This window comes from Channa argus, chromosome 15 (genome assembly GCF_033026475.1).
Source record: "Channa argus isolate prfri chromosome 15, Channa argus male v1.0, whole genome shotgun sequence".
NCBI classification, from domain to species: Eukaryota; Metazoa; Chordata; class Actinopteri; order Anabantiformes; family Channidae; genus Channa; species Channa argus.
Window position 1 is genome coordinate 1,517,630 of NC_090211.1, and position 27,329 is coordinate 1,544,958.

The 27,329-nt window shown below is 38.5% G+C and overlaps 1 protein-coding gene across 6 annotated transcripts in view; it reads left to right on the top strand.

Moving 5' to 3' along the window:
* The window catches only part of LOC137099455 (voltage-gated potassium channel KCNC1-like), an 83,533-nt gene extending 56,586 nt beyond the window's left edge, over window positions 1-26,947 (top strand). Inside the window, exons 5-6 of one of the 6 annotated variants that reach the window (XR_010910752.1) lie at window positions 14,062-16,804; window positions 19,574-26,947. Coding sequence is in view for 3 of the 6 variants with exons in the window: in XM_067476315.1 (XP_067332416.1) it covers window positions 7,955-8,106 (152 nt within the window). In the remaining 3 variants the exon portion in view is untranslated. Of the gene's footprint in view, window positions 1-7,954; window positions 10,687-11,706; window positions 16,805-19,573 lie in introns of those variants that run through there. The other 5 variants (XR_010910753.1, XR_010910754.1, XM_067476315.1 and 2 more) reach the window with 5 other exon arrangements.
* Window positions 26,948-27,329: the final 382 nt, after the last annotated feature.

Consider the following 27,329-nt stretch of genomic DNA (forward strand, 5'->3'; position numbering starts at 1 on the left):
ACTCTCCCACATGCTTCTCCCTCCTCTCTCCCCCTTGCTTCCTCTTCCTCCTTGTCCCTTGTACCTCCCTACCTTTACTTTCCCCCCTTCCCTCGTGTCTCCACATCACATTCTAACACTGGTGTATCCATCCCATTCTCAGGCTACCCTCCTCAGTCTCTCCCCCTGCGTTGTGTTACTAAAGTCTGACTGAGTGGAGGTATGTACATCACAGCACTACTAACATTTACACTGCTACACCGTGATCGCTCACTTAGATTCTTGCTTTGGCTTTATACAGAATTAAGGCTTAAAGATTGACTGTCTGAAGCTCAGACCTGCTGTGGACAATAGGCAGAAGCACTGGAGTCATTATTATTTGATATTCATTACATTCATCAATCCACAGCCATAGCTGTCTTTATTTCTTCTGGTTGATTAACTAATTGGTTGAGGCACCAGTCAACTAGATAAGAAGGATGACTCTTTAATACCCCTTAGTGCCCCAAAGATATCTCTGTATGTCGAGACTGCAAATTAAAAACCACTGCTGAAAAATGCAGTTCTATCAGAGTTAGTAAACTTTTCAGGCAACGTAACTGTTTCCATTTTTGACTACATTATGGCTGTGACACACCAAGCTGACTCCTGGCCATAAAGTAATGTTGGGCCGCATGTTAAATAGGAGGTGGTTCACTTTACTGACAGAGCACTCTGATTTCAGATTAGCAAATCAGTGTCTTCTTCTTCTTCTTCTTCTTCTTCTTCTTCTTCTTCTTCTTCTTCTTCTTCTTCTTCTTTCTTCTTCTTTCTTCTTCTTCTTCTTCTTTCTTCTTCTTTCTTCTTCTTCTTATTCTTATTCTTCTACTTTATCTTCTTCTTCTTCTTTCTTCCCCTTCTTTCTTCTTCTTCTTCTTTCTTCTTCTTCTTCTTCTTCTTCTTCTTCTTCTTTCTTCTTCTACTTTATTGTCTTCTTCTTCTTTCTTCTTCTTCTTCTTCTTCTTTCTTCCCCTTCTTTCTTCTTCTTCTTCTTCTTTCTTCTTCTTCTTCTTCTTCTTCTTCTTCTTGGCTGTTCCCTTTCAGGGGTCACCACAGCAAATCATATGGCTCCATCAAACCCTATCCTGCTATGATGCTGAGGTTGGAGCATTCAGTTTCTCCTCTGAACATGTCCAAACCACCTCAATCTGGCCTCTCTGACTTTATCTCCAAAACATCTAACATGAGCTGTCCCTCTGATGTCCTCATTCCTGATCCTGTCCATCCTCGTCACTCGCTGTCTTTTCTTCATAGCCACTGTCTCTAAGCTGTACAACATTGCTGGCCTCACAACCGTCTTGAGCACCTTCCCTTTCATTCTCGCTGATAGTATTTAATTACACAGCATGCCTGAAACTTTTCTCCACCCGTTCCAACCTCCAGTCACGCCAGGCATAACATGAAATCTGATGACCAGAGAGTTAAATTAAAATCTCATCAGCCCAAACTACTTTCTTCCAGTTTACTTGAGAGTTCCCTACAAACTCTAGCTCTAGAGATTTGTTATGACATTTTTTCAATGGTGGCTTTTTCACTGGAATCATAGTTGTCTTGGTGGCCACTCTTACTAGTCTCCTCTTTCCACGATCACTTGGTTTTTGAAGACCACTGGCTCTAGACAGATTTACACATGTGCAGTACTTGTATATTCTAATGATGGATTTAACTGTACTCCACTAGATATTCAGGGACTTGGAATGGTTTTTGTATTCATCCTCTAGCTTCTGCTTTTCAATAACCCTTTCACATAGTTGTTTGAAGTGTTCTTTTGTCTTCATGGTCTAGTTTTTGGCCTAGATACTAATTCACCAGTTACCTTTCATAATAACTTTTTAAAAATACTCCAATTCTTTTAAAAACATTCACTGCACTCAGGGGATCTCTGTGTACAGTTACAGTGTGACTTTTAATTCTTCTATTGTTTTAGTCATTTTAAAAGGAGTGAATACATATGCACTTACTGCACAACTCCTAGTTTTAGTTAAATCAGATTCAAAAAGATCAGCAGCTTTCGGCTTTTCCCTTTGAGGGTCGCCACAGTGGAACATTCTGCAAGTTGATTTGGCATGAGTTTTTTTTATGCCGGAGGCCCTTCCTGCCACAACCCGCCCATTTTATCTGGGAGCGGGACCTGCACCAAGGTAGCCCTTCATGGCTGGGCGGCGACACACCTGATGAGGTGGGATTGATGGGACTGATCCTTTACCCATTGAGGTAGATTACGTTTCAGAAATGTGCTTTCACTATTACACAAAACTTTTATTTGTAAATTTTTTGTAAACCAAAAAGCCAAATTAAATCTACCATGATTCAGTGTTAGGAAGAAGTAAAGACTAAATACTTTTATAGGCACTGAAATGAATGGAGGTAAATCATCTTCACTTCATCTCAACATTAGTACAAGTATATTTTCACAGTGACATGGTCGTCTGAAACGAAGGAACTGAAGCCGTCTTTGGTCATCGAGAGTTGTGTGAAAATGGTAAGCAAAGGGTGCTGTTTTTACGGTTTCTACATTTATAGTCCTGAGTCTGTCCTTTTTTGTCTAATACAGACTATTGCTAACTACTATTATGAAGAGTTATTTTCTCATGAAGATGCAGAACGTATCAGCAAGTTCGATGCTGGCTGTAGTCTGCAATGCGGTCTCCTAAAAAAATATATTCCCACACGCTATACCCCAAACGCAAATACGATTTTGTAGCAAACATAATGAGTTATTCATTATGTTCTGATGTAAAGAATTTTTCATTGAAACAAACAGTACTTTATTAAGGGAAAGATAGTTGCCAGGAAGCGGTTGGTGAGGCCGGTGGCTGTACAAAGCACTGGACTGTCAAGCAAAAGACCCAAGATCATTTCCAGAAACTTGTATTTGGTTATGTTCAGGCGAGAAAACCACTGACGTTGGGTTTAGAGAGACCGTGGATGAATAAAACACATTTTGTGTAAAATTACATTTGAATTTTCCTGACTTATACCAGCCGCCGATCTTCCTCTGACCCTAACCAGCTCCTGTATCTGCCCCATCCCAACCATAAAATACTTTAATAATGCAGTAGTCACACAAACTGGACATTGTACTGCAAGATCACATATTACGGCAGAAAACAAAAACCAGATTTTTTCGCTGCAAGATTGGATATTTTATTTATACGATCTGTATCAATGTTTTTCAACTCACCATTTGCATTACATGTTTACGTATCCTCATTATGGTCACGGCAAACATAATGTGGTTCACATTATGGTGCTCTAGAAATGTAATAGCCTTTGCAGTTTCATTTTATGGGACCATAATTTTTAGGAGACAGGGTTGTTTTGTGAGCTGCTCAGATGAAGGTGACAAGAGACGATGCATCGGTCTGTCTGTGTTGCTGCTAGTTCTTCAAGGCCGGCTTGGTGTGTCTCTGGCCTCATGCTAAGACATGTATTTTACTTTCTATTATAAATGTATGCTATAGTTTAATATCAGATAAATCTAACTAGATATTCTATACTATACTTTGCAGATAAAGACTTGTAACTACTATCTCCAACTAAACTACCGTAGTTAATATGACACCAGGTAGAGTGAATCCATTATTAAGTTTATTAGTTTCAAGTTCTATGTAACTATTAAATAATTTGTATTGACCAAATTAGGTCGCAGCAATAAAGGATAAAAAATGCCTTAAAGATCATCTTAAAGATTTAACAAATATACCTCTGTACAATAAAAGCAATCGTACATAAATTAATTATACGATAATTTAATATAACACAATATGAGATACATAACTGCAGTGTTATTACCGAAATTCCACATTCTACCATACTGGGCATTACCACAACAAATTTCTCAGTGCTGCATCACTGCTTAAAGCTGTTCAGTCAATGAAGACATTTCATCAACTCAAGCAGCAGGATAATATAAGATGTAACAGCTTCAAAGTCCATAACCACAAGAGCGGGCACAAAGTGGCAGATCATAGGCAGAGCTGCCTCATGCTGCTCTGCTGCAGAGCAAACTGCAGAGAAGCACTCATTACAGATGCAAAGCACCTTTCGACTTGACTTTGTGTAACACAGTGAGAGCCACACTACAAGCATTTGAATCCTTAGTGCACCGAGATACGGAGCTGGTGATCAATAATGTGTTTTCCGTTTGCGTTGTTTGGTGTAGCTGAGCTGTGCTCATAATCAGATTCATATTAGCTGCCTGTCCTGATCAGGGTTTACAGGTAATAAATTGCTACTACATGCTACACACTACATCCCAGTGAAACGGCACTACCGCTGCTCTGTGTGTGTGTGTGTGTGTGTGTGTGTGTGTGTGTGTGTGTGTGTGTGTGTGTCTGTTTGTGTGTGTGTGCACGTGTGTGTGTTTCTCAATCAGCTAAGAGCTGCAGTACTGCTGATTAATTCCTGCGGTAACAGGACTTTATGTTGCAAACACAGCTATTTAAACAAATACACAAAGCACACAGACACACATCTGACGTTGTAGCGCACACAAAGAGCCTCATTCTCAGATAAGGATTCATGCAGGACTTTGATATCTGTGCATGGTTTCATTTTCTCTTACACACAGACATGTACAGCATAAAGTGCACTTGAGAAGCCAGGTCTATAGGACATCATGACCCAGATCTGTCACTGTGGCTTCTAATACCCATAATGCATCCTGAGGTTTCACAAGTTCCACATAGATCCTGGTCAGTTCTACTTCTTCTAGTACCAAATTAGTACAGCAATGACATTAACATATTGCTTTAAAGTTAGTTGTTGTAAGTGTATGAAACTAAAGGTAAACAATAATTGTGTCATGTTATGAAATACAGAGGCAGAGAAAACATTCTTTTGATTTAGTCCATTTCATGCACTATTGCCACAGATTGTTTCATGTTGTAAGATTTTTTGGGGTTGTCTTTCACACACACAAGTCCAAAAGTTCTCCTTGTGTTTGCTTTTTTTTTCAAGAGCAGCCTGGAAATATTATATATTATATATTATATGTTATAAAGGTACTGCTAAAAGCAGCAAAATGGTGCTAAAAGCAGCAACAGGCTGCTTCTAAAATCGGTTGCTTGGCTTGTCAGTAAATCCCACAAAGTGTTTTTTTACAAGTTGATTTAAAAATAGGTGTTTGTTACTAATTTGTCTGGATCACTGTGTCAAACTAAAGACAACCTTAGCTTTCTGATACAGTAGCTTTGTGGCATTTCCTGACACCTTGGACTTTCTGGGCTCCTTAAGTCATACCTAAAGGGGCCGACTAAGATGGATGCAGCTCCCCAAGGCTAACGTCGGGATGTGTTAGCGTCAGAACACAAATGCACATCTGGCCGTTCGTTAATTGTTGCTATGCTTTTTAATCTGTTACTTAAACACAGCACAAATGCAGGTTGATAATGGTGACAGATTTGCAAATGTGCAGCACAACACTTGAATTTTTGCAGCTGACTTAAAAAAATGTTCCCAGCACTTTTCGTTTTCACTTCCCAGTTGTAGGTAGGTAGCATAATGCTAATGCCAGGCATGTGACAAGTGTCTCCTTTCTTAGTTGGAAGGCTTTTTCATTACTCAACTAAAAAAGGTTTTTAAGGAGTAAAGCTAGGTGCAAATTAACTAACCTAATGCTTATTTGCAAAGCCTCTGAAAAGAATGCATTCTCACTAAAAGTGTCTAAACACTGTCTGAGCTCTTGATGTTAGTGATGTTTGCATCAGGTATGTTGATATTGGTCCACAGTATTATATTGTTATGTTTTATGAAAGTGTCTAAAAGTATGACTGCAGAGCATTTTACCTGCAACTTTTGCTAGTTGTCTTTTGATAAGCATTCCTACTTTTTACACTTCACACCATTGTTTCTTTTGGATCGTCTATGTAGTGTTGTATTTCCTTGAAGAACTTAAGCACATTAGACATTATTATCAGAAAACACACCAATGTGGGGATTTTACAGTTACACATTAAATGTCTGACAGGTCAAATCTTTGACAGCTTTAATGTCAGTGGTGGTGTCAATTCAGTACATAATAAAAGTTCTCTTCAGATGACCTTCGAGAAGAAGCATAGTTTTTTTTAAAATGACATCCTTTTTTCTTTCTAAAAAGAAAAGAATTTATACATTAAGCAGGCAAAAATAGTAAACACATAAAGACCTTTTGTGCCTCCAGGGATTAAACATTGGAAATGCCAGCTTGGCATTGTAGTATGTATAGAGGAAACTTAAACCAAATTCCATTATGCCAGTGCCAAAAAAGGCAGCAATAGCATTTAATATTTTTATTTTCTATCGTTGGACAAGGAAGAGTCAGAAAAAGAACCACAGCAAAAACCGTCTCCAAAAACCGTCATTTTTGCAAGTTTTGCTTGCTGGGGGGGGAATAAGAAAAGAAAACCTGTTGTAAACTCCAAAACGCCAAGCAAACCATGATACACCCCAATACATCACGTGACCATAATGTTGCCTGCTCACTGGTTAAATGGATCAGGAAGCGGATCCTGTTCTGTATTAGTGAATATTCCTACAAGTGTTATGCAACATGACCAACAGCACAATTATCAATTGCCTTTAGCTGTGGCGATTTTTGTGCAATATACCAAACCAGCCTCTGCCAGCAGAAAATGCTGAATGCACATGGACGAACAACTAGAAAAACAAGCATCGCTCCACACTGTAAAAAAGACGAGCAGTCAACAAGCTTTTTAGGAAAAATCTAAAAAGTTTTGAGCTGGTCAGAGTTGGATCATGTTCTCAGTGCCATCAAAGGCCTCCAGAGTTTGTTTGGGACTGAACTGAGACCACATCCACAGAGTAAAGGCTCTCGAAAAACACTTGGTTGCAGATCAACACCACCCGTTTTGATCTGCAACCAAGTCTTTTTCGACACGACAACAAACCGGAGTTAAACTGAACAAGACTGAACAGGGCAGGTGAAAATAACCAATGATTTACATAAAGTCTGTTACTCTTCCAACCTGCACAAAGTCAGTGAAATTCCCAGCAGCCTCAGCTGTAATTTGCATTTGCTCTCATTAAAAATATTAACATTACAGGCATTTAGATCAAACTCAAAGTAAACTTGCCATAAATAAAAAGAAAAATACTTGCCACTGACCTTGGAGAGGCTTCTTTCTTCAGTCAGTCAGCCTGTCTGTCTAATGGTTTCCCACATTAACGGCAACCTGTTGAACCTACAGTAGGCTGCCAAAAACACCTGGACTCTGAGATCCAAATGTCTTCAGTCCAGTGAGGTTAATAATGTTAAGTGTTAAGAAGGGATTGTGTGTTTTTTTAACTGTGCTCAGCTCCAGATGATTTATCCACCTGAGTTGCTCCGAGTTTCCCAAAAAAACATTTGAAATTTTTCTTTGGGGAAACTCAGAGCTTGGTGTTCAGTGGATGTAAAAAAATAAATAAAAAGTGTTTTGGGTTATGTTGAAATATGTATGTTCACTGGATAAGTGCACCTCCCCACCCCTCCACGCCCCGCCCCACCCCCTCAACTCTAGGTGTCTCAGGATATTTAGCTTTTGATAGTTTCGTAACCCATATTCCTTGTTTGTCCTGTCTCTGTCTCTCTGTCTGTCTATCTGTTTGTCCATCTGTCTGTCTGTCTTTTTCCAACCTCCTCTTTTGGTCTAAACTATTTTCTTTGGTTTGGGCTGATTTGGTTTCAAATTCTACTTTTTTTTCCAACTTTGTTTCATTTACAAATGCTTGTAACTGTAATGGTTTCTATTTGCTATTTCCTATATGCAATGCTGTCACAACATACCATACATGAATATATCATGACACTTTTCTGTCATGAACATTTACATAACACATATTAACCTTATTTTTTTACTACTTTCTACACAATGTTCATCTGCTCATAACTGCTGTAAATGACCCTTCATAATCCTGCTGTAACCTTTCGCCTTTGTGTGTTATCTTCATGTAGTCACGGGTTATGAGAAGTCACGCAGCCTCAATAACATCTCTGGGATGACGGGCGCCCCCCTGCGCCTCACCCCCATTACCAACTCCACCTTCGAGCCCTTTGAGCCACCTGGCCTCAGGCGATGCCACTCTCCCATCCCTTCCATCTTGTAGCGTAGCAAACAACAAAATGACAACAGCAACAGTGTTTTTTTTTTTTTATTCGAGCAACATGCAGACAAGGAAAAGCATAACCATTCATATTGTGATTCATGCTATTTCATTGCCATTACTCCGATTTTCCTCTGGATATAAATAACTATGGATTATAGTTGTAGCAATGTCAGGTCCCTGATCTAAAATTACAGAATAGCTTATAATTAAACTGAAATAGATGCTTAAGCAAATGTATTTTGACATACACACACCTGCCTTACTAACAGGGATGGAGTCTAGGTTAGTTGTTGATATAGTTGAGTTAGTTTAGCTCTTGCTTTCCCTGTTCTACATCTTGCCTGTATCTTGACTGCACTTGCACTTCGAAGCTTTAAGACTGATACCTAAGAGTCGCTGTGAATAGGAGACATTTTTCTAATAGAAAACCTCAAAATGCTCACATCCACACACATGTAGAAAGATATTACTGCAACATGCATGTTTTTACTTGCGAGAATCTCCAGAATAGGACAGTGAACACCCAGTAGACTTTTTTTTACACTGAACTATGTGAAAGGAGGTACCCCAACCTGCAGCACCTGTGCACCTTTTTAAAAACCCATGTAGGTTGTTTCCAGTAGGTGATAAAGCACCATGTCTTAGACACACTTTTGCAATCAACACACACAGGCATATACAGTAGTTTGTTCTCGTAGTATCCCCCCCACCACCGCAATCGGCTTATAAAAGCAGAGGCGCCCTCACCTCCTCCTTATTCGTCTGCTTCCTCCTCAGGATCCCCACCCTAACAGCTCTCACAGGATGCACTGCAGATCAACTTGACAAAAGCATGTTCTTTTATTTATTTTATGCTGTAGATGAGCAGGTGTTAAGAATCGTGGACATCTCTTATGAGGGTGGACTAGAAGTTATAAGACATTGGTTCCCAACCTGAGGCCCCTCCCCCCCCAAATGATTTGCAAGATAAATGTAGAACTTGTTAGATGGTTAAAATTTTCCTATTAAGTTAAACATATTTCTTTAAAAAAAAAAAATGTTTATTCTTATTCCTGATTTACTGGATAACTTTAGCTCTCCAGGCCCCAAATAAAGCAATCTGAAAAGTAAAGGTCCCTCTTTGGGAGAGTGGAGATGGAGGAGGTGTATTGCTAATGAAAAGTATAAATTTATATGGAGAAAGCTAGTTAGGATTTTATGTGCAATACATCTGATAATGTACAGATAATTCCTCATCAATTTTCAAAGAAAGATTTTCATCTTTATTTTGAGAAAAAATAGATCTAATAAAAAGAAAAACAAAAAAATTCATTCATGCTTCCTTCCAATCCTGTTGTATGAATATTAGAGGTTGGACGCTTTGCTGGAAGCTTGGTCAAAGTTTAAGTCACATCCTTAAAGTAAGTCTTTATAATTTCTCAAGCTCATTTCCGCTGCACTTTGCCAGATTTCATCGATAAAGCAACTTAACACAAACCTGTTTTTCCCCTTTTCCACTGAATTTTATGTTGCAAACATTTTAAATGTGTGACTTTGACCCTTAATTAGGGGCACATTTTCATATCATATCAGAGATCCCTACTACTCCCAAGGGATTTTGGCCCGAGACAGAAAATTATGTTTTAAAAAAACAAGAATCAAAATGTTTTATTTATAGCAATAATGATTGTCTTTGAATTTCATTTTTAATTTTAAGTTTCACCTCCTTCCTGCTTAGCTATTAACAATTACCGTGTAATTCCGATGTACTTCTTGTACTTATATATATTCTTTTCGGGGGCCTAAAAGTAGTAAAGTTCCTATATATTGCTTTTATTGAATACTGATGTCAATATGTAGTCCTGTAATCACCCTAATATAATGGAATGATACTTTAAGGGGGTCACAAGTCAAAAAGGTTGGAAATCACTGTCCAAAGGGACAAACACTGCAGACCTGGTCAATGGAACATGTTTCATAAAAGAAAAAACACAAAATTAGCTTTAGGGAAAGTAAAACTGCAGGTAAACGTTTTCACCTGTAGCCTCACTAAGACCTCCGTAGCATAGCTTAGATGTTGTCATTGAACCTAGAGCAGTAAGATCTGATCTTTATCCCACCATCATTTCTCACCTGCTGTCCATGTGCTCTCACCTGGGCTCTCAGCAAAAGGCTGAGCTGCAAGCCCAGAATGAAAGGATGATGACTTGTAATTCTTTTTTTTTTTTTGCTTTTTTACTTAGTCCGTAAGTTAATGTTTAATGGAACAGTGAAGAGAAAAGCAGAACTTGCTTTCACAGAGTGAGAAATGAAGATTGATACCACTTTCATTTTGGTGCATTAGGAAAACAGCTGGAGTTAAAGGTGATGAGTCCAGCTGAGCTTAAAGCCTGGAAGAAGAGAAACACAGTTAGCCCGTTTCTGTCCACAATAAATAAGTAAAGCAGATGAATTGAAATGGGGCATCTTTTTTTTTTAAATCAGTAAATAATATAGGCAAAGGGATAATTTGTGGTTATGGGCAGAAAATATGTCTTGCCAATAGTTTGATGCAGTGATTGCATTTCCCAGAGCATTGTCATATTGGTTTAATACAAGTTTGCTACCAACTTATTTTAGGATCTCAAGCATGAAATCACCAAAATGATTCTGGCAGCTGTCTCAGTACACAAAGACACTATGCTCAGCAATATGTTACCGTCTGATTTTTAACAGGCCCAGGCCATTTCCTTTTGTTTCCATTGTTTGTGATGGGCTCTGCTTAGCCTGGAGTGCAACTCTGTATTTAGGATTTTTACAGATACGCAACACTGCTACCTCCATCAGTCTGTTCTTGTCATCCAGATTTAGGTCACTTTATGGTTTATGTTCCTCAGCTTCTTTTAGCTTCGACAGTTCATGATGACGTTGGGCGCCAGATGTTTCTATCGGCAACATTGCATGTGAACCTGAGTGCATTCCAGAAGAATATTTTTTTCAATCATTTATTATTGACTATTGTCATGAATTGGTCACTGTGCATAACATTATCTTACTTAACTACATCGAATTATAGTACATGCCTTCTCCACTAATGCGACTACATGCCATTAAAGTCGTGTTTTTTAGAGAAAAAGCGACCAGGCTGCTCATTCAGACGTGAAGTAGACATGATCAGATGCTGTCAGATCAATGGGAAGCAGTTCCTGTCTGAAAGAGGCTTTGGACACAGAGATGAGATTGGTATTAATCTTTTACGTCATTCTTTGGAGAGAAAGCAAAAAGTACAGAGTATAATTCCAAAAGGCTGTAACTTGGTCTAAATCTGGAAAAGCTTCAGACATTGCAGCTCAGCCTGGGTGTGAGAAGCATGGTTTCCTTCGGGTTCGAGTTTATCCACTGTCATTACAACCACCGCCACCAACAGCGTAACTACTTGCACTGACTCCAGTGTGACTCAGCAGCCAGTGGCAATATTTTTAGTTTTCTCCCTTTTTGGCTTCTCTTTCTTTCCCTTTGTTGCCCCTTTCTCATCCCTCCCCCCCCCCCCCCCCCCCCCCCCGTCCCAACCCTCCTCCCCACCCACCTTCCTCTTCTGTCCGTCCATCTCTTCTTCCTTGTTTTTCGGTTGTGGCTGCTCAGTAGGAGGCACAGTGAACGGATACTGGAGCGACAGCCCGTGGTAAAAGATGAGTGGAGGACCGACGCCATATGGGAAGAAGGAAAAAAAACACGATGACAGTGACGGCTTACAAACATTGAAATATGCAATGTAGACGAATAAGACAGGATCTGTGTGTTCAGATATGTTGTATCTGCAGGACCCCATGATCAGTGTCCATGTAGATGTACTCTGTTTGTGTGTGTGTGTGTGTGTGTGTGTGTGTGTGTGTGCTCTTCATCTACCTCTGTACTATGATGCACAAATTTCAACTAAGAAAAATACATTGTGTCATTGTTTAGTTCTGTGTATCATCACAATGTGATGTTCTATTTCTGCCTCAGATTGTAGAAAATTGGTTTTATTGGTAATTTCTGTTTAAAGATTACTCGCTTTTTGTTTTAAATAGCATTTTTTTGGATATTCTAGGAAGGTATTTAATTTTAGATCTGAAGTGTTTTTACCGACAAACTCAACAGTTTGTTGGTTTTGTATCTGTTCTAACTGCTTGTTTTCAACATTTGCTCTCACCTTGTTTGTCTCTCACCAAAAGGTAACAGAAAGATTCTAGCTGGAGGCCGATGTTTAAATTTTAGTTAACATTTTGACTTCTTAAAGTCAAAATTAAGGCATAATATTAAACACTTTATCGTGTAAATTCAACTTAATATGTCAAAATGTGTTAATTTAACTTAGAAAGTCATTCATTATGACATTTCTTATGCTTTTAGTTTTTTTTTACGTGTTTACGTGGCAGAAATTGGCTTCCATAAACCACTCACTAAACAAAGACTCTGTTTAGGAATTTGGAACAAGACTCACTTATGTAAAAGTGCAGCTAAAGTTTTTTAAAGTAGTGTTTCAGTGTCTTTTGAATCTTGGCAGAAACAGGATGTGTAAGAAAAAACTGAGTTGAGGTTTCCTTTCTTCTTTCTGTTACTTTTCTACATCCAAACCGGGAGTGTTTCGAGATGGGAGCACTAATGAAGTAGATTATTGTGTGTCTAACGGTTATGTTGGGCTTTTTTTGGAAATACAATTCCTTGTTGCTGATTGAGATGAAAAAAAAAAAAAAACCCATTCATTTCAAGCCTGTGCACTAACTTTAAAGCCAGAAAGCGATTAGCCGAATTTAGATTTAAGGCCTGAAACAAGGAAATTGCTAAATTGGCTTTATCCAAATGTTAAACTTTGCAACTCACAAATTAACATGTTTTATCTTGTGTGAATAACACACATATACAGACGTATACAGGTAATACGAAAATGAAATGAAAAAGAATTTTACTTATGTAAAGATTAAACAAATAAAACATGTTAATTTATTAACTTCAGTCATTTATTCTCTCCTGGCTAAAGCTCTGTGATGCACAGGCATGACATTTATATTCATTTAGCATCTCAATCTCAGCAGTAAAGCACTCATTCCTTAATACCATGCTATTTCATTAACCCTAAAGTATGTGACTCGGATTTGGGGCCATGCAGGGTTGTCTCTTTTCTGTTGGGCCTTGTGCTAAAGCTGGGTATCAGTTTCCAATTAGCCTCAGTTGGGTAAAGTAGGAATAAAGGGACTTTCATATATCAATCCACTGGAAGATCAGGATTAGATTTCCACTTGGTAAATTGTTGAAATCCAATTCTTCAAAATGCACACCAGCACACACATGGATAGACTGTATATGTTAACACACACTTCAATGTATCTGCTGAATCTCTTCATTCTCTCTATTTCATCCCATTTTTTAATCCACCCCTTCCTTTCAACATCCAGTTATCTGTCCTTTCCACGAAGACAACTGCTGATTGGTCACTTTTATCACGATAATGTACATATGTAAAGTTTGTGTTGTAGATGAATCTGCATGGGTTTCCATCGCGAGCAATAAGGGTATTGGTATGACTAATAATGTGAAGAGGTTTGATAAGATTTTAGTCTCAAACTTAATGAATATATGTATATATCATTTAGACTACTATGAGTGTGTATGGATGTATGTTTAGAAACATACATATGCACTAACAGAGCATGCAGGACAAAAAAAAATCACCTCTTTGGATGCAAGAGGAGGTGGGACGGGCTGATATTATGCATGCCAAAATGCTATGATGCTATTGGTCAGAACAGACCAAGTTAGGTACTGTAACAGGGCCGGGGGTGGGGTGGGGGGGGGTGGGAAAGTTTATTTTTGCAGGATAGGGAGGGGTTGTATTTCTGATAGGTCTTGTATGGCTGCTTTCTTATCAATCTTGTGAGACTTATCATAAGACAAACATTAATAATCGTAGCTTATGACTTTTTTTTCTTGTCCTTTGTTTTGCTTATCTTTTCACAGAGAACTGTTCTGAAAGCCCTGTGCTTATCAGATATATGCAAAAAGAAGCAGTAACTGTGAACTAATGATAAGAAATGAAAAAAACAAAAAAAACAAAAAAAACTAAATCCAGCTTCTTCCATCATTCTCGAGGAGGGACCCTCCTCAAAATGCCTCCTCACACAAGTTTCCCTGTTCATCACTTTCATATGTCTGCTTCAGTATCTTCTGTCAGTATCATGTGTCATGTGTCATCTCCATGTGTTCTGTGTTGTTGTTTAAACATGCATTTATGCATTTCAAAGAAGGACGTCTCTGCAATGTGGATATACACCGCTTCAGTGCAACTTTCCACAAAGGATGAGTATCAGTGCTTAAATAACCTAAAGGGCCCATTTCTCTGTCTTATATCATAATATGCATAAAACTGTCAGCCAACCATGATTTAAGACAACTGGCGGCTAATTTGTCTGGTTTGTTGATCAGAAAGAGCCTAATTCATGATTGAGTAGATTGTAGCGGAGTTAGTGGAGCAGTTGTCGAGGAACTTTAGGGTCGGTGGTTCAATTCCCAGTTCTTCCTGACCCCCCCTCTTAGATGAGACATTGAACCTCCTGTAGTAACACTATTATCACGTGGAGCTGTTCTACCACAATCTTTTATGGGGTTCAGTCAAATATCAATAATGACTAGAAAAACAATTTCCAAAGAGAAAATGCACTGTGAATTCTTCGGCGCTGAAAGGATTAAACTTGAAAAAGTATCAAAAAGGCTTTTTTTTCCTGTGTGTGTGTTCACTTAAGGTAGATTTAACCACAAAAAGCATATATAGTATTTCCTGTGTGTGTCTCTCCACTAGATAAAGTCTTTGGACGCAGGCTGATCACATGACCCAATTCCGCTGTGTATGTTACCATGGCAACGGCAGCTTCGAACCTGCTGAGTCGCTCACATATGCTAAATACAGGCTGTGAACTGTTCAGACTTTGCCTGGCAAAATGTGAAAGTATTAGTCCTGTTAACAAAATTTTAAAAAAAATGTGAATGGCTTGACTGAACGCAGCTATATGCTGAAAAGGAAGACAGGGCGGCGATTTTAAAACAGCCCCCCTCTGTGATTTGAGGAGAATTTGGCATCTGGCTAAATACCGAGAACCTACCGAGTCCTGTCAGCATCAGAGTAACATTCGCTGAAAGGGCACTAAACTACCTACATATTAATGTAAAATTTGTTGAAGAAAGATGAAAGTGGCTGAAGAAAAAGTTGAGAAAAGTTGAAGCTGAGAAGTTAGAGTGTATATGATGTCACCCACTCTAGCTGGGCCAACGTTCTGCGACACACACTGACGGAGAAGTCCTCTTATGTCCTGCATAAGCTGAACGTTTTTAAAGTTTGAGCGCTGGTTTCTAGCTGAAAGTACACCGAAGCAATTACGCGCCAAATAACGTACAGAAGACGGAAGTCGTAATAATAAAATAAGAATAAGAAAAAAAAAGATTAGGATATCAATGCTTTGACTGTCGAAGTATTCACAGTAGAATATTAGCAAACACAGGGCAGGTGTCAGTGTCAGTGTCTGCAACGTGGATTAACTTGTCAACCAGTAGAGCGGTTTGTCCAGCTGAGGTTATTTCAATGACAGAGGTCTATAGCACAAACAAATGAGCTGACGCTGCAGGCTGACAGTCATTACATGTGAGTAGAGGCAAGTCGTTGTTGGTTTTAGAGTCTGTATGTGAAATATATGAACAGTTTTGCTTTAACTACTACTGACATCATCTCGGTTGCTTCAGGTCAGGATAGGACAGTTACATAGAGGGACGTACAGAGATAGTCCCCAGTTATCCTCAGCATCCCTTTGGCTTCAACTCAAGGCCAGACTATCTAGAGAAAATCATTGATGCATCAGTATCATGCTGATCTACACTCACTCTCGCCTTCTGAATGAGCCTCCATCCAGCTGCTTCTTGAACAAATCAGAAACGCGGGTGAAAAAAATTGCTTTAGCACTAACAGGTCTTTGAAGAAGTTGCACTGAATGGGCCAACAAGGAACCACAATGCAGAGGCACCTTTCAAAGGTCAAAGGTTTTTTTGGGTTTTTTTTTTTGTAAACCAAATTACTGCTGGTTATCACTTGAAGTTCTGCCCCTTGTTTTCCATCTATCACAACTCAGGTATCTACTTTTCAATCTTTCATCCCGTGCCCCAGTGTTCAACCCATGTTTCCTCACAGATGTACTGTATGTAATGAAAAGACAGAGGCTAGGAAACAAACGTGCCTGCCATGTGCTCTGTTTTGTGGCTCCTTTCAAAACTTTGCTTTCCTTGTCCAAATGTGCTTCTTGTCTTCTTGTGTCATCCCTTCTCCTAAAATGTGTAACCCCCCCCCCCCCCCCCCCCCCGTTTCTGTGAGACAAAACACCATCCTCCACCCGTCTTCAAGTATAAGAACGCAAAACCAAATTGAAGTGAATTCGAAGCTCCATCACACTTCAAAGTTAAACGAAAGAAAGAAAGGCCTCACACTGGGCTTTATCGAGGATGAAGACAGGAATGGACATACAAATTCATTAAAAACAGTCTGCAGCGATATGATGTACATGGGGAGGAGGGAAAATGTGCTATGAAACTGTGTTCTGAGTGGATTGTCAGCCGAGCAGGAGGAGTTGGAGGAGGAAAGTTTGGGCAAAACAGAAAAGTGTGGTGATGAGGAGGAGGAGGAAGAAAGAAAGAAAGAAAGCAGCAAAAATCACTTCTCCATGTAAGAATGTGCACCTCACTGTCGTTCCTGTGCACCATCCGCTTCTTGTCTTTTCACATCTAGGTTTCGTGTTCATGTGGCGTATTGTTTTTTCCTGTGTTTTCGTGTTTGTGTGCCGCACTCGGTTTTCTTTAACGTAGCCTTTGTGTGTGTACCACACCTGGGTCAAACAGCCTACCCAACAGTGAAGCTTGGTTTATCCCACATCGGGACGGGGGTAGTTGAACATTTGGGCAAACATAAACTGTAGAAATGACCTGATACAGCAGGAAATCCAGCCTGTACGAAAGTTACTGTGGGATTTAAACAAAGGCTGAAGATCATTGTTATTTGGCCAAGGTCTGGTTTGAGATGTTCCGGTCTCAGCCTTTGGTCTGAGTTCGAGCTCAGTCCTGGTTTGCTGCAATCCTCTGGTCTGACCTCTTATATCTGACACCTTTTTTAAATTTCACCAAGTCTTTACCTTCAATGTCTGATGTTCTCTTCTTAAGAACAAATGAAAAAAAGAGTTATATCAGAGGACTGAGCAGCCCTCCAAGGACTTGTGCATTTTGTGTGTTTGTGTGTGTGTGTGTGTGTGTGAGTAATATCCATAGAAAGAAACGTAAAGGTGTGACATATTTAATTTTGTGTTGTTGGTGTTCTTGCATGTCGGCTGTGCTGAACAAAGGTTACAGTGATGTCTCTTTAGTTATTTTTTTTTGCTTTTGTGGTTTAGTCCTTGCCTTGGTGTACAATTTTATGTTACTGCAGTTTCCATTAGTACAAACAAAATGTCTGAGCACCACTGGAAACTACAAATTAAAATAGGAACACTCAGTGTGCCATTGTAGAAGTCTTTCACTTTTTACATTTTTGCTCCAACCTGGGAACTTACACACACATATATATTAAAACACAAAGACTTTCTATAATGGCAAACAGCAATAATCCCATTCATATCAACAAATGTTCTCACAGTCTCTTTGCCAAAAGTATCTTTGGAATGAAATGCGTTGATGTCATAGCAAGAAGCACCTGTCAACAACATGTGCAGTAATATAACACTTTGCTTTGTATTAATTACCATATTTTATCATTAATTAAATGCTTCTTGCCTAGTGCAGATGCTGGGTTTTTATACGTCAGCACAAGGAGCACATGTAATATTATTTTCTTATTATTTTCTGTAGTAAATAAGCAAATAAGTTATCAAATATATACTAAATAATCATATCACATCTTGATGCTTTTGGGAAACAGGCTCATATCTAATGTTGTTCCATACTAAATAATGAAAATGAAACTTTAGGTTTGTCTGTGATGGTGGGTAAAATAATTGTCAGTTTTGCTCAGTTCATCTGCCGGAATCACCTGATGGGTGGTTCTTTCTAATCACACGGGTAAAATTATTCCCTTATCAGCTGTCATTTGTAAAACGTATACTGCATCAGGACTGGGTTGTACTAATGATACAACTCGTAGCTACAGTAGTTTCAATTTAGTTATTTCAGATTCTGCTTTGGAGAGAACATGTATAAATAGATGTTAAACCAGTCTTTTCCTGCCCTTTGTGGATGTAGTTGAAAACCCAGCTGACCTGGAGGAGCTTTTTAATTCAGTATAAGGAACCATATTACGATCATCCATTTCAGGTAGAAGCAGTGATAATATATATAGGAAAGGCAGGAAAAAGTTTGATACCAATCATCCAGTCGGTTGCAAAAGTTTGCACATATCATTATGGGTGTCAGCACAGAAAGTGTTAAAATCAGCTCCACCTTTACCAACGGTGACCTTTGACCCTTTTGTTAATTACATGTTTTGCCATAATTACCGTAATGATTATTGGATTTAGTAGAGTGTGTTTACTTTTGTACTTTAAGTAAACTCTTTTACTTGAGTAGTGAGTTTGTGTACTTGTACCACCTGTACACACGTGTATCACAGCGTGCTGTGTATAGGGCTGTGTAGCTGCAGATTGTTCATGCTGACCCTTGTCCTTCATGACAGTATTAAGGCCAACAGTGCTAATCAGTGTATCTGTACTCAGTTAGAAACAATGTGAACAGGAAATCACCTTTATAAACTTGAAATAATGGTGGTATTAGTTTTCTAATACCACTGTATCAGTATTCTTTTATACGGTTTTAGGGAGAGTCGATTGTGCAAAGCTGTGATTGTAGTTTTTTATGATTTGAAGTATTTCTTTCGTGAGGAAGTTTAGAAGTTTCAAGCTACACTTGATTAATAAACAGCTTTAGTTGCATTTAAGTACAGATATGTCAACTGTCTTCTAGTTATCTTTTTAAAATCATTATATTTTAGGAAGCTAGACAGCACTTACTGGAAGTAAGCAACAACTAATTAATTTAAACAACCAATCTCTGAGTAATTAAGCTGGAATATAAAATGCAGCTCATATTAATGTCATCAGTGAAAATACATTTGAACTAAGATGTTGATCTTAGAAACAGCTGTGTGGCTTATGAAAGCAAAGCAAATTACTTTACCCACCAGCATCATTTGACCTACTGAAACAATTTGTTAAATGGACTTGATCTGCACCAGACCTAGATGTGACTAAATCTGAAACAAATTAATTATCATAGTTAGTGTAAATTATTACTTCAAACCATATCTAAAGTATTTTTTATGCACTGTAGACTTGGTGACCACCCTCCATCAGGGCAAATCAAAAACTCTGCCATGGCCTGGTGTCCTAGGATCAAGAGTTGCTAATTATTCACTTCAAATCCTCACTAAAGTCTGTTTCTTTTTCCCTTTCAGTGCTGAGTTTCTAAATTTCATCCCACCCCACTCCTTCAATCCCACAACTGTCTCTCCAAGAAGTGGGACTTAATAAAGGTTATACTGCTACACCTCTGTCTCCCCCAATGGGATTCACTGTAGAATGTAAGAGGGAGATGGAAAGAGGGAAAAAAAAGAAGATGAGAGGTACAGATCATCGCCGTCAGATGCTCTGACATGAACATTTTCATCATCAGTGTGACATATTAACATGCAACTCAATCAAGAAAACGCTTGCGATTACACGTAAGCCACTTTCCCACGGGCGACCAAACGTTTCCACCCGCTTTGTAAGTGTTTGTCGGAGCGTAGATGCTCCCACCTGAGCAGCCAGAGGATCTTAATGACAAACTTGGATTTGGAAACCATGCGACGAGGATGCCCGTCTTTTTGCAATTTAGTTGTTTTGTTGCGTTAGTGACCACTCTGCATTCAGAGGGCAACTGTTGATTTGCTGTGAATGCTCCATTATTTTGACACTCAAAGCACTATGCAAGGTGAGGGGTGGTTCGTCGTGATGTCTCTAGTGCTGCCGCTGGGCTGCCCCGCTAATATATCTGCTGAGTTCCAGGACCTCTTTGTCAGCTGGCAGAAATCTACTCATACATATCAGAAAGCATCAGCCATATCACAAGTACATGTATTTTTCACGTGATCGTGTCTATTTGATATCATCTGAATCCTTCCGAGAGCCAGTTGACACCTTGGGACTTCAAGTTCAGCTGGTTCTCTTGAATACCGAGACCTCCATAGATGTCAAAGAGTCTGTTTAAATCCACCTTGAAATGGAATTGAACCCAAAGATTGATATGTGGATGGACATATCAGCTTGGTTGAACAGAAACCCTCAAAGACGCAAAACTGGCCATAACATCTGCTAAAAAAAAAAAAAAAAAAAAAAAAAAAGGCGTCACCAAAAATGAAGATGTGATTAATCCATTTTCTTTCTTTCGCACTCTCTCTTTCCCCCTCCAGTTGTTACGCCCCTTCCTGCATTTCAACATCGCTGCTGCTCTTCTCCTTTAGCAAATCTGCATGGCATGAATGAAAGCAATTAAAAACTATAAGAAAGACAATCAAAGATACAACGGATGGATTAAAAAAAAGAGGGGGAGAAGGGAAAGGGTCTGTGAGAATGTGGGGGAACAAAAGACCACAGATTTCCTTTTATTTCCCCCCTACCCAGCAATGTCAATGCAAAGTCATCATTATCGTCCAAGCTACTTTTTAACTCAAAAACTGGCTTCTGATATGTTCGAATCAGCGTCTCGTGCAGCAAATCACCCTCTCAAAAGGAACGGTGGACGAAGAGGACTCCATTCCCCTAATCATCTGTGAGAAATTGGAAGGGGGGGAAGGAGATTCTGCAGACCATACACTCTTTACCTCTGGGGACATGTTGCAAGGCTTTTTAAAGAAAGCGGGTATTCGGCGAGTGGGAGCACATCTTTGGGAAGCTATTCTAGGGACAAAAAAATGGCAATGGTTGCAAATTAGAAATGCATTTTTATGACATTGTTTACCAGCATGAATATTCTGCATGACTTCTGCAAGCCAGTCTGATCGCCCCCTCGAATAACAGGGCTACAAAATTGAGGATTTAAAGATGAAAATTGAACAAAATTATATAATATGCAAAAGAGTACAAAATGTTAGATTATGTTTAAAAGAAGATTTTCGCACTCTTGTTTTTAATGACTAAACATAATTAAGAAAAAAAAAAGGGTTGCAACATAGAGCCTCTTTTGTTTTCTTTAAGAAGAAATTTTAGGAGACTCCCACCCCAGCTTCTTCTTCAAGTATTTACGCTGCTACAAGTTGGTCTACTACTTCTACTACTATGACTACTACTGGCTGCTACTCTGCTTTATCTTCCTCCTCTTTCTTCTTCCGCTTGTAGCCTTTTACCGAAACCCTTACACGTGACTCTCTCCAAAGGCAGCTGTGTGTGTCTGTGCCACTATCTGGACCCTGGACTATACAACCTATATGGAACAGAACTTTGCCATCTGCTCTGAGATGACATTGATTATGTGTATTTTATTTGAAGATCATCATTTCCTTGGACATTTTTCCTTGACCTTGACCTCCAAGGCATTTTCCACAACGTCAAGGGTTAGACAGGTCATTTAAAGTCTGGGGTCAAGAATACAGTAGTAAAAGGTACAGATTTCATTTTTACCCACACAGTGACTGAAGCAGGTGTGTTTTCTTCCTCAGGTGAAAAGTAACAAGATGGCTGCCTCATCATCCAAGGGTGGTTATTCCATTCTCTTAAATTTCTATGCTTCAACTCCTCCAGCTCAACCTCACCAATCAGACAATATAAAGGCCAACAAATATTTTGTGCGATTTTATGAGCATTCTAAATAGAAACCCCAAATTCTACATTTCTATTTTATTCTTCTAACATTTCAGTCAATCTAAATTAAATGTTATCTACTTTGACATGTAATTTACTCTGCGTCTGGAATCAACAGTGTAGCTTGTTTTAAAGGGTTTTACTGTACTTATCAAAGGGCATTTGAAAAAGTCTTATTGCAATATTATAGTCGTTGGTAACACGGTCACTTCCCTTTGTGGCACACTGTCTATAAAAGTCCTTATTTGTGTCACAGAACATGTAAGGTCATGCTGGCATGACAATATAATTACCTAACAATGCTACACCCAGCTGAAACGATGACTATCTGGCCTGTAAATACATAGAATTTTTTTTTTTTTTACAAATGTATGAAATCCATAATTAAGGTTGGAGCTTTTTATTTTTTATATTATCAAGAGAAAAAAATAGGGATTGGTTTATGATCCATTGTGCAATAACTGTTAACAATGTGCCATTTGACATTGTGGTCAAAGTCCTACAAAAACGTGCTAAAATAATTTGTAGTTGGGTACCATATGCTCATACAACCTGGTGAGACAAGATAGTAGCAGAGCATCATTTGCCTCAGAGATGACACCACCTACCAGGAGAAATATTGTACAGTGGTGTTTGGGAGTGATGGTTTTTCAAGGGTGAGAGGCAGCCATCTTGACTCTGTGTGTAAAAATGTTAGGATGGCCAAAAAAAAAAAACCCTAGCATCAGCAAAAGCATGAGCAAAGACATGCTGCTCTGCTGTAGGGACCTTTATTTTTGCACAATCTGTGGGCAGATTTAGATGATGCATTTAAACATGGAGAGACATGCAGAAAATTGGAATTGCCTTTAAAGGTACAGTAGCTGATGCACTGTGGACAGACTCAACCCTAGCAGGTAGCAAGTACTGGGCAGATGAGCTAATATGAAAAGAAGCTGTAGATTGTTAGAATAACTGAATTAATTCTCATTTCTTTACCATTTCATGTCTCATTTATCTCATATGAGCAATAATGTTAGTTTTGGATGCTGTTTTATTTTGCCTATGAGTCTGAGTGGACCAATCAGTTGGCCAAAATTGTTTAAAACTGTGTAGACCTCTTTGAGCAACTCAGTATGTTGTTAGACGATTAATCAATGAGAGAGACTACAAAGAGACACAAAGCAACTTCAAGGAGACTTAAAGCAGCCACAAATAACAGCCAACTGACTAAGAAGAGGCACAAAACATATATAAGCAAAAGTTGAATGACTACGAAGAGACAAAACAATTTCGCAGGAACTAAAACAGCTGCAAAGGCACAAAAGAACGTCAAAAAGACTCACAAAGACAACTACATAGATCACAACTACACAGAAATAAAAAATGATAGCAAGTGCAAAGTTTTGTTTCTCTTTCAGTCTAGGCTTGGGGTGCAAATTTAGATGATCGTGCCCATGGGCCCATCATCTTATAATCCATCCATATGTGTGTACTTTTGAGATTTAGTGGCATATAGTAGTGCTATGACAAACATCAAACCAAAATATTCTACTTATATTGTGTTTCCTATTAGACATTTTATAAAAAGATATATATGAAGAAGAAAACATTCTGACAGGAAAAAAAAAATCCACAAATTGACACTGTCTTGTTATCACAGATTTTTGTCAAACTTATCGGTTTGTACTTCATCAAAATGATAAGAGACTTTCTGGCAAACCATTGTTATATAGAAGTGATGCTGTCTGGGCAATAGGCATTATTGGAACGCTAATAATGTCTCATTTAAACTGTGACATTACGAATGATTTTACAATGTGAGCAAACTTTGCTGTGAAATGGACCTATAGTCTTACTTCAACCTCAAAGGTTATTATTGGTATATGTGACAGTAAGTTTGTTTAGCACTAGCACATTGTCGGCACCAACAAAGGTACTACTTGGTATCCATACTCTGTTAACATTTTCTTTAGATTGTCACAAGTGCTAGGATTGAGTTCCCATTGTGATTATTGCTTTTAGAATTGTGTGTCTCTTTCTGGCAAAGAAACAAAATGGCAGGGAGACGCAGAAAAAACAGGGCCTTTCTCAGGAACACACTGCAAATGGCTGAGAGGTGGAATGTAAAGATCTGACGATGCTAGAATGCAGTTTGTATTTTCAAGTACATTTCAAATTATTTCAAATGATCATTCAGATCATTTGATGACTATATCTGGATCTTCTCAGTGTGAACTCTCCATCTGTCCTTCCGCACGGCATTACATCCACTTTGCTTTCAGGGTATAATTGTTCTGTTTTATCCCTTGTCTTCCTAAAGGTATAGCTTGATGTCCAAATGTCCAAAATAATTATAGCTTGCCATGGACTGTACCTATACTAAGGTGAACAAAACTTCTATAAGTGTCATTGATGCTTTTGGTTAGTTTGCTTATAGCAATATTATAATAAAACTGTGTTTTGGTTTATACGATCATTTTATATTTTTACCACATGATTATCAGGTCACTTTGCTGTTAGAAATAACTGGTAATGAGGATGTGGTTATGGGGTAGATGTGGACATTAGACATACGTTATTTCAGAAAGTATTGCTTCATGCTTTTAAGACTCACCTGTCACCATAGATAATAGGCGGCGTTTCAATGGTCGTCATCCTCCCTCTACATGTAAAGTGTGTTAAAGTGTTAAAGCAAACACTCATGACAATATAATCACACGAGTGGTGATCACATCAGTACAGTTAGAAAGTTTAAGTCTCCATCATCCTGCTTTCTTTGTAACATCCGTCAGTTTGACAACCACTATGTTACTTCAGTGTTTTGTTTGGTACTAGAATGTGTGAGTAGAGTCCTGCATTAAAATGGGATCCATTCCATCATTCTCCCTTCATACAATGATCAAGGTGCATTGTTTTAGAAACCAATCCAGCGCAGACACAATAAAGACACGGAGGCTGTGCAGTCATACGGAGACAAAGAAACCATTATTCAGCTGCAGTTTAAGAGACAAAGCATGACTGGTAGGATACAAGCTCACTCTTTAGATCTCTGCTTTGGCGTATGTGTGTGTAAGAGTCTGTGTAAGACAGAAAGCTGTACAGGCTGAGCTAAGTCACACCCATCAAACCCAATGGGTTTGAAACCCAAATGATGAGCAAACATATCAGAATAGGACTACGCAGGACTGGCTCCGGCCACTGTTACAGCCCCCATCTTTTGTGAGCTTCAAAAGGCCCAAGCAGTCTGATCGTTTATACATGATAATTAATAAATTACTTAGTTGAGGCTACCTGGTTTATCACAACTTCTACTAGACTGGACAGTCTGGGTACATTTGGAAGCTTTAAGCCATCATCAAAAGTTAATAGATTGACCATGGTTTTAAAAAAAAGTGTACTAAAAATGAGCTGCCATTAAAGGCAAGCTTGAATTTGGAATTTGAAAAGCTAAGTGGAAGCTATTTAGCCTGGACATTGTAGTGGGCTATATAGCATTATAGCTTCTGGATAAACAAAATAACTGTTACAAAATAGTCATAAGTGGACCTTTAATGTATTAAGGCCAGTCATTTTTGTCCTAGCACTATAAACCTATGTTGTCTGAATATACTCCTTAGCAAGCCTCCATTCCCAGTTTTCCCACAGTGAAGAATCAGCTTTCATACTCAATGTAGGTGTTTTGTGTCCATTTGTAGTTATAGCGAATAATGTCCAGCCTCCATTTCCTCCAGCGACGTCTCATCCCATGCTCCTTCCACTTCTCCTCGCTCCCATTATTTCCTCCTCTTCCTCCTCCCCCACTTACCCTTTCAGTTATTTTGAGGAAGAAGCTTCTTTTTGCATCCCTTGTTCTTGTGTTTTTCTATCTTTTTTTTTTTTTTTTTTTTTTAGATGACTTCTAAATGCATGCGTGGGAAACTTTTAAATGATGACTTTAACCTGTGAATGGCCATGTGAAGGGAAGCCTCTCCACTGTCCGGGAAAACAATCGTCGCTGCCTTCTTTTCCTACAAAATACAGTGTGGGACATCAACATTCTTTCTCTTTCTAATCTTCAGTTCACAATTCATTACCTCAACTGCTTTAAAACAAGTGTGGGGATAGGACGACAAACCAGGCTCAGTTTCATGAGTCCAGTCATGGTTTTCCAGTAACTTCCCAGTGCTGGTGTTGAGGCTTTGGTGCTCGCCTGGGAAATTAAGTGGAGTAATTCTTTACTCTTCCATAATTCCATTGTCCTCTGTTTTTGACACTGCTTTTTCACTAAATCGTTAATGCTGGCATCATGGAAAATGTCTTAATTGTCTTGCAAGCTACCTAACCATTACCTGCTTCTCTACCTATTGCTTCAGGCCTCTTCATTTTGCTGTGCCTTCGCTTTATGCAGTTTCCAAATGCTGCAGATATTTGTCATCTGAAAAATCCATTATAAGTCTACATGTTCAGAGAGGGATTCTAGGGTTTGTATCAGTGTTGACTGATTAGATTGTTGACAAGCTGGTTAGTTGATGGTCCCACCACAGGGCTAAATTGGTAAAGAGTAAAAAAATAAAAAATAAAAAAAAAAAACAATTGAAGGATGACAGACACAGAAGTATGAGAGGCTTCCCTCCATTGATGAATGGAGTTTGTGCTATAAAGACTGATGCTGGATATAATTTTGTCATTACATGGGATAAAGAAAAATTAAAAAAGAGATGTACAAAATATATTTCAATGGAATGTTTATTATTTACCTTTTCTATTTTTGAAACCTGTAAAAGAACAAAAAAAAAAAAGGCAAAGCTGTAATAATTCCACAGCATTTGTGAAAAAGAATCTTATAAAAAGAGTAATGTTGTTAAAACGTATGAAGGTTTGACTGTGAATGCTGATTTACCTGAGCAACTCTCCTCCTTTACTGATCAATAATATTGAAAAGAAAATCTGAAAATTACTGGGGAAATTCAGTTTAAAAAGAAAACATCAAAAAACCTAATAAAAAAATTAAAAGCTTATGCCAAAATCTCCACATGTGTCCTGTGCCATTTTTTTTGTTTTGTCATTATTGTTGTTTTGTCATTATTTAGTGCAGCACCCTCTAGTGGCCATACATTCATCTGCAGCATGCAAAAACTAGCTCAATGAATATTATTTAGAGTGCAAGGCTTATATAGGGACATGGAAATAAATGTGTGAATAATTATAAAAACATAAATAAATATGGTGGTAAATGTTGATATGAAAGTGTAAAATCAATAAATGACACACATATCATCTACAGTACATTACCTCAAGTACTGTACTGTATTTCCATTTTATAATTCTTTAAGATTTTCTTCACTACAGTTCATTGACAAAGAGACTTTTACTGCTTCACATTTGCCAATTTCTTCTCTAACGACATCACCA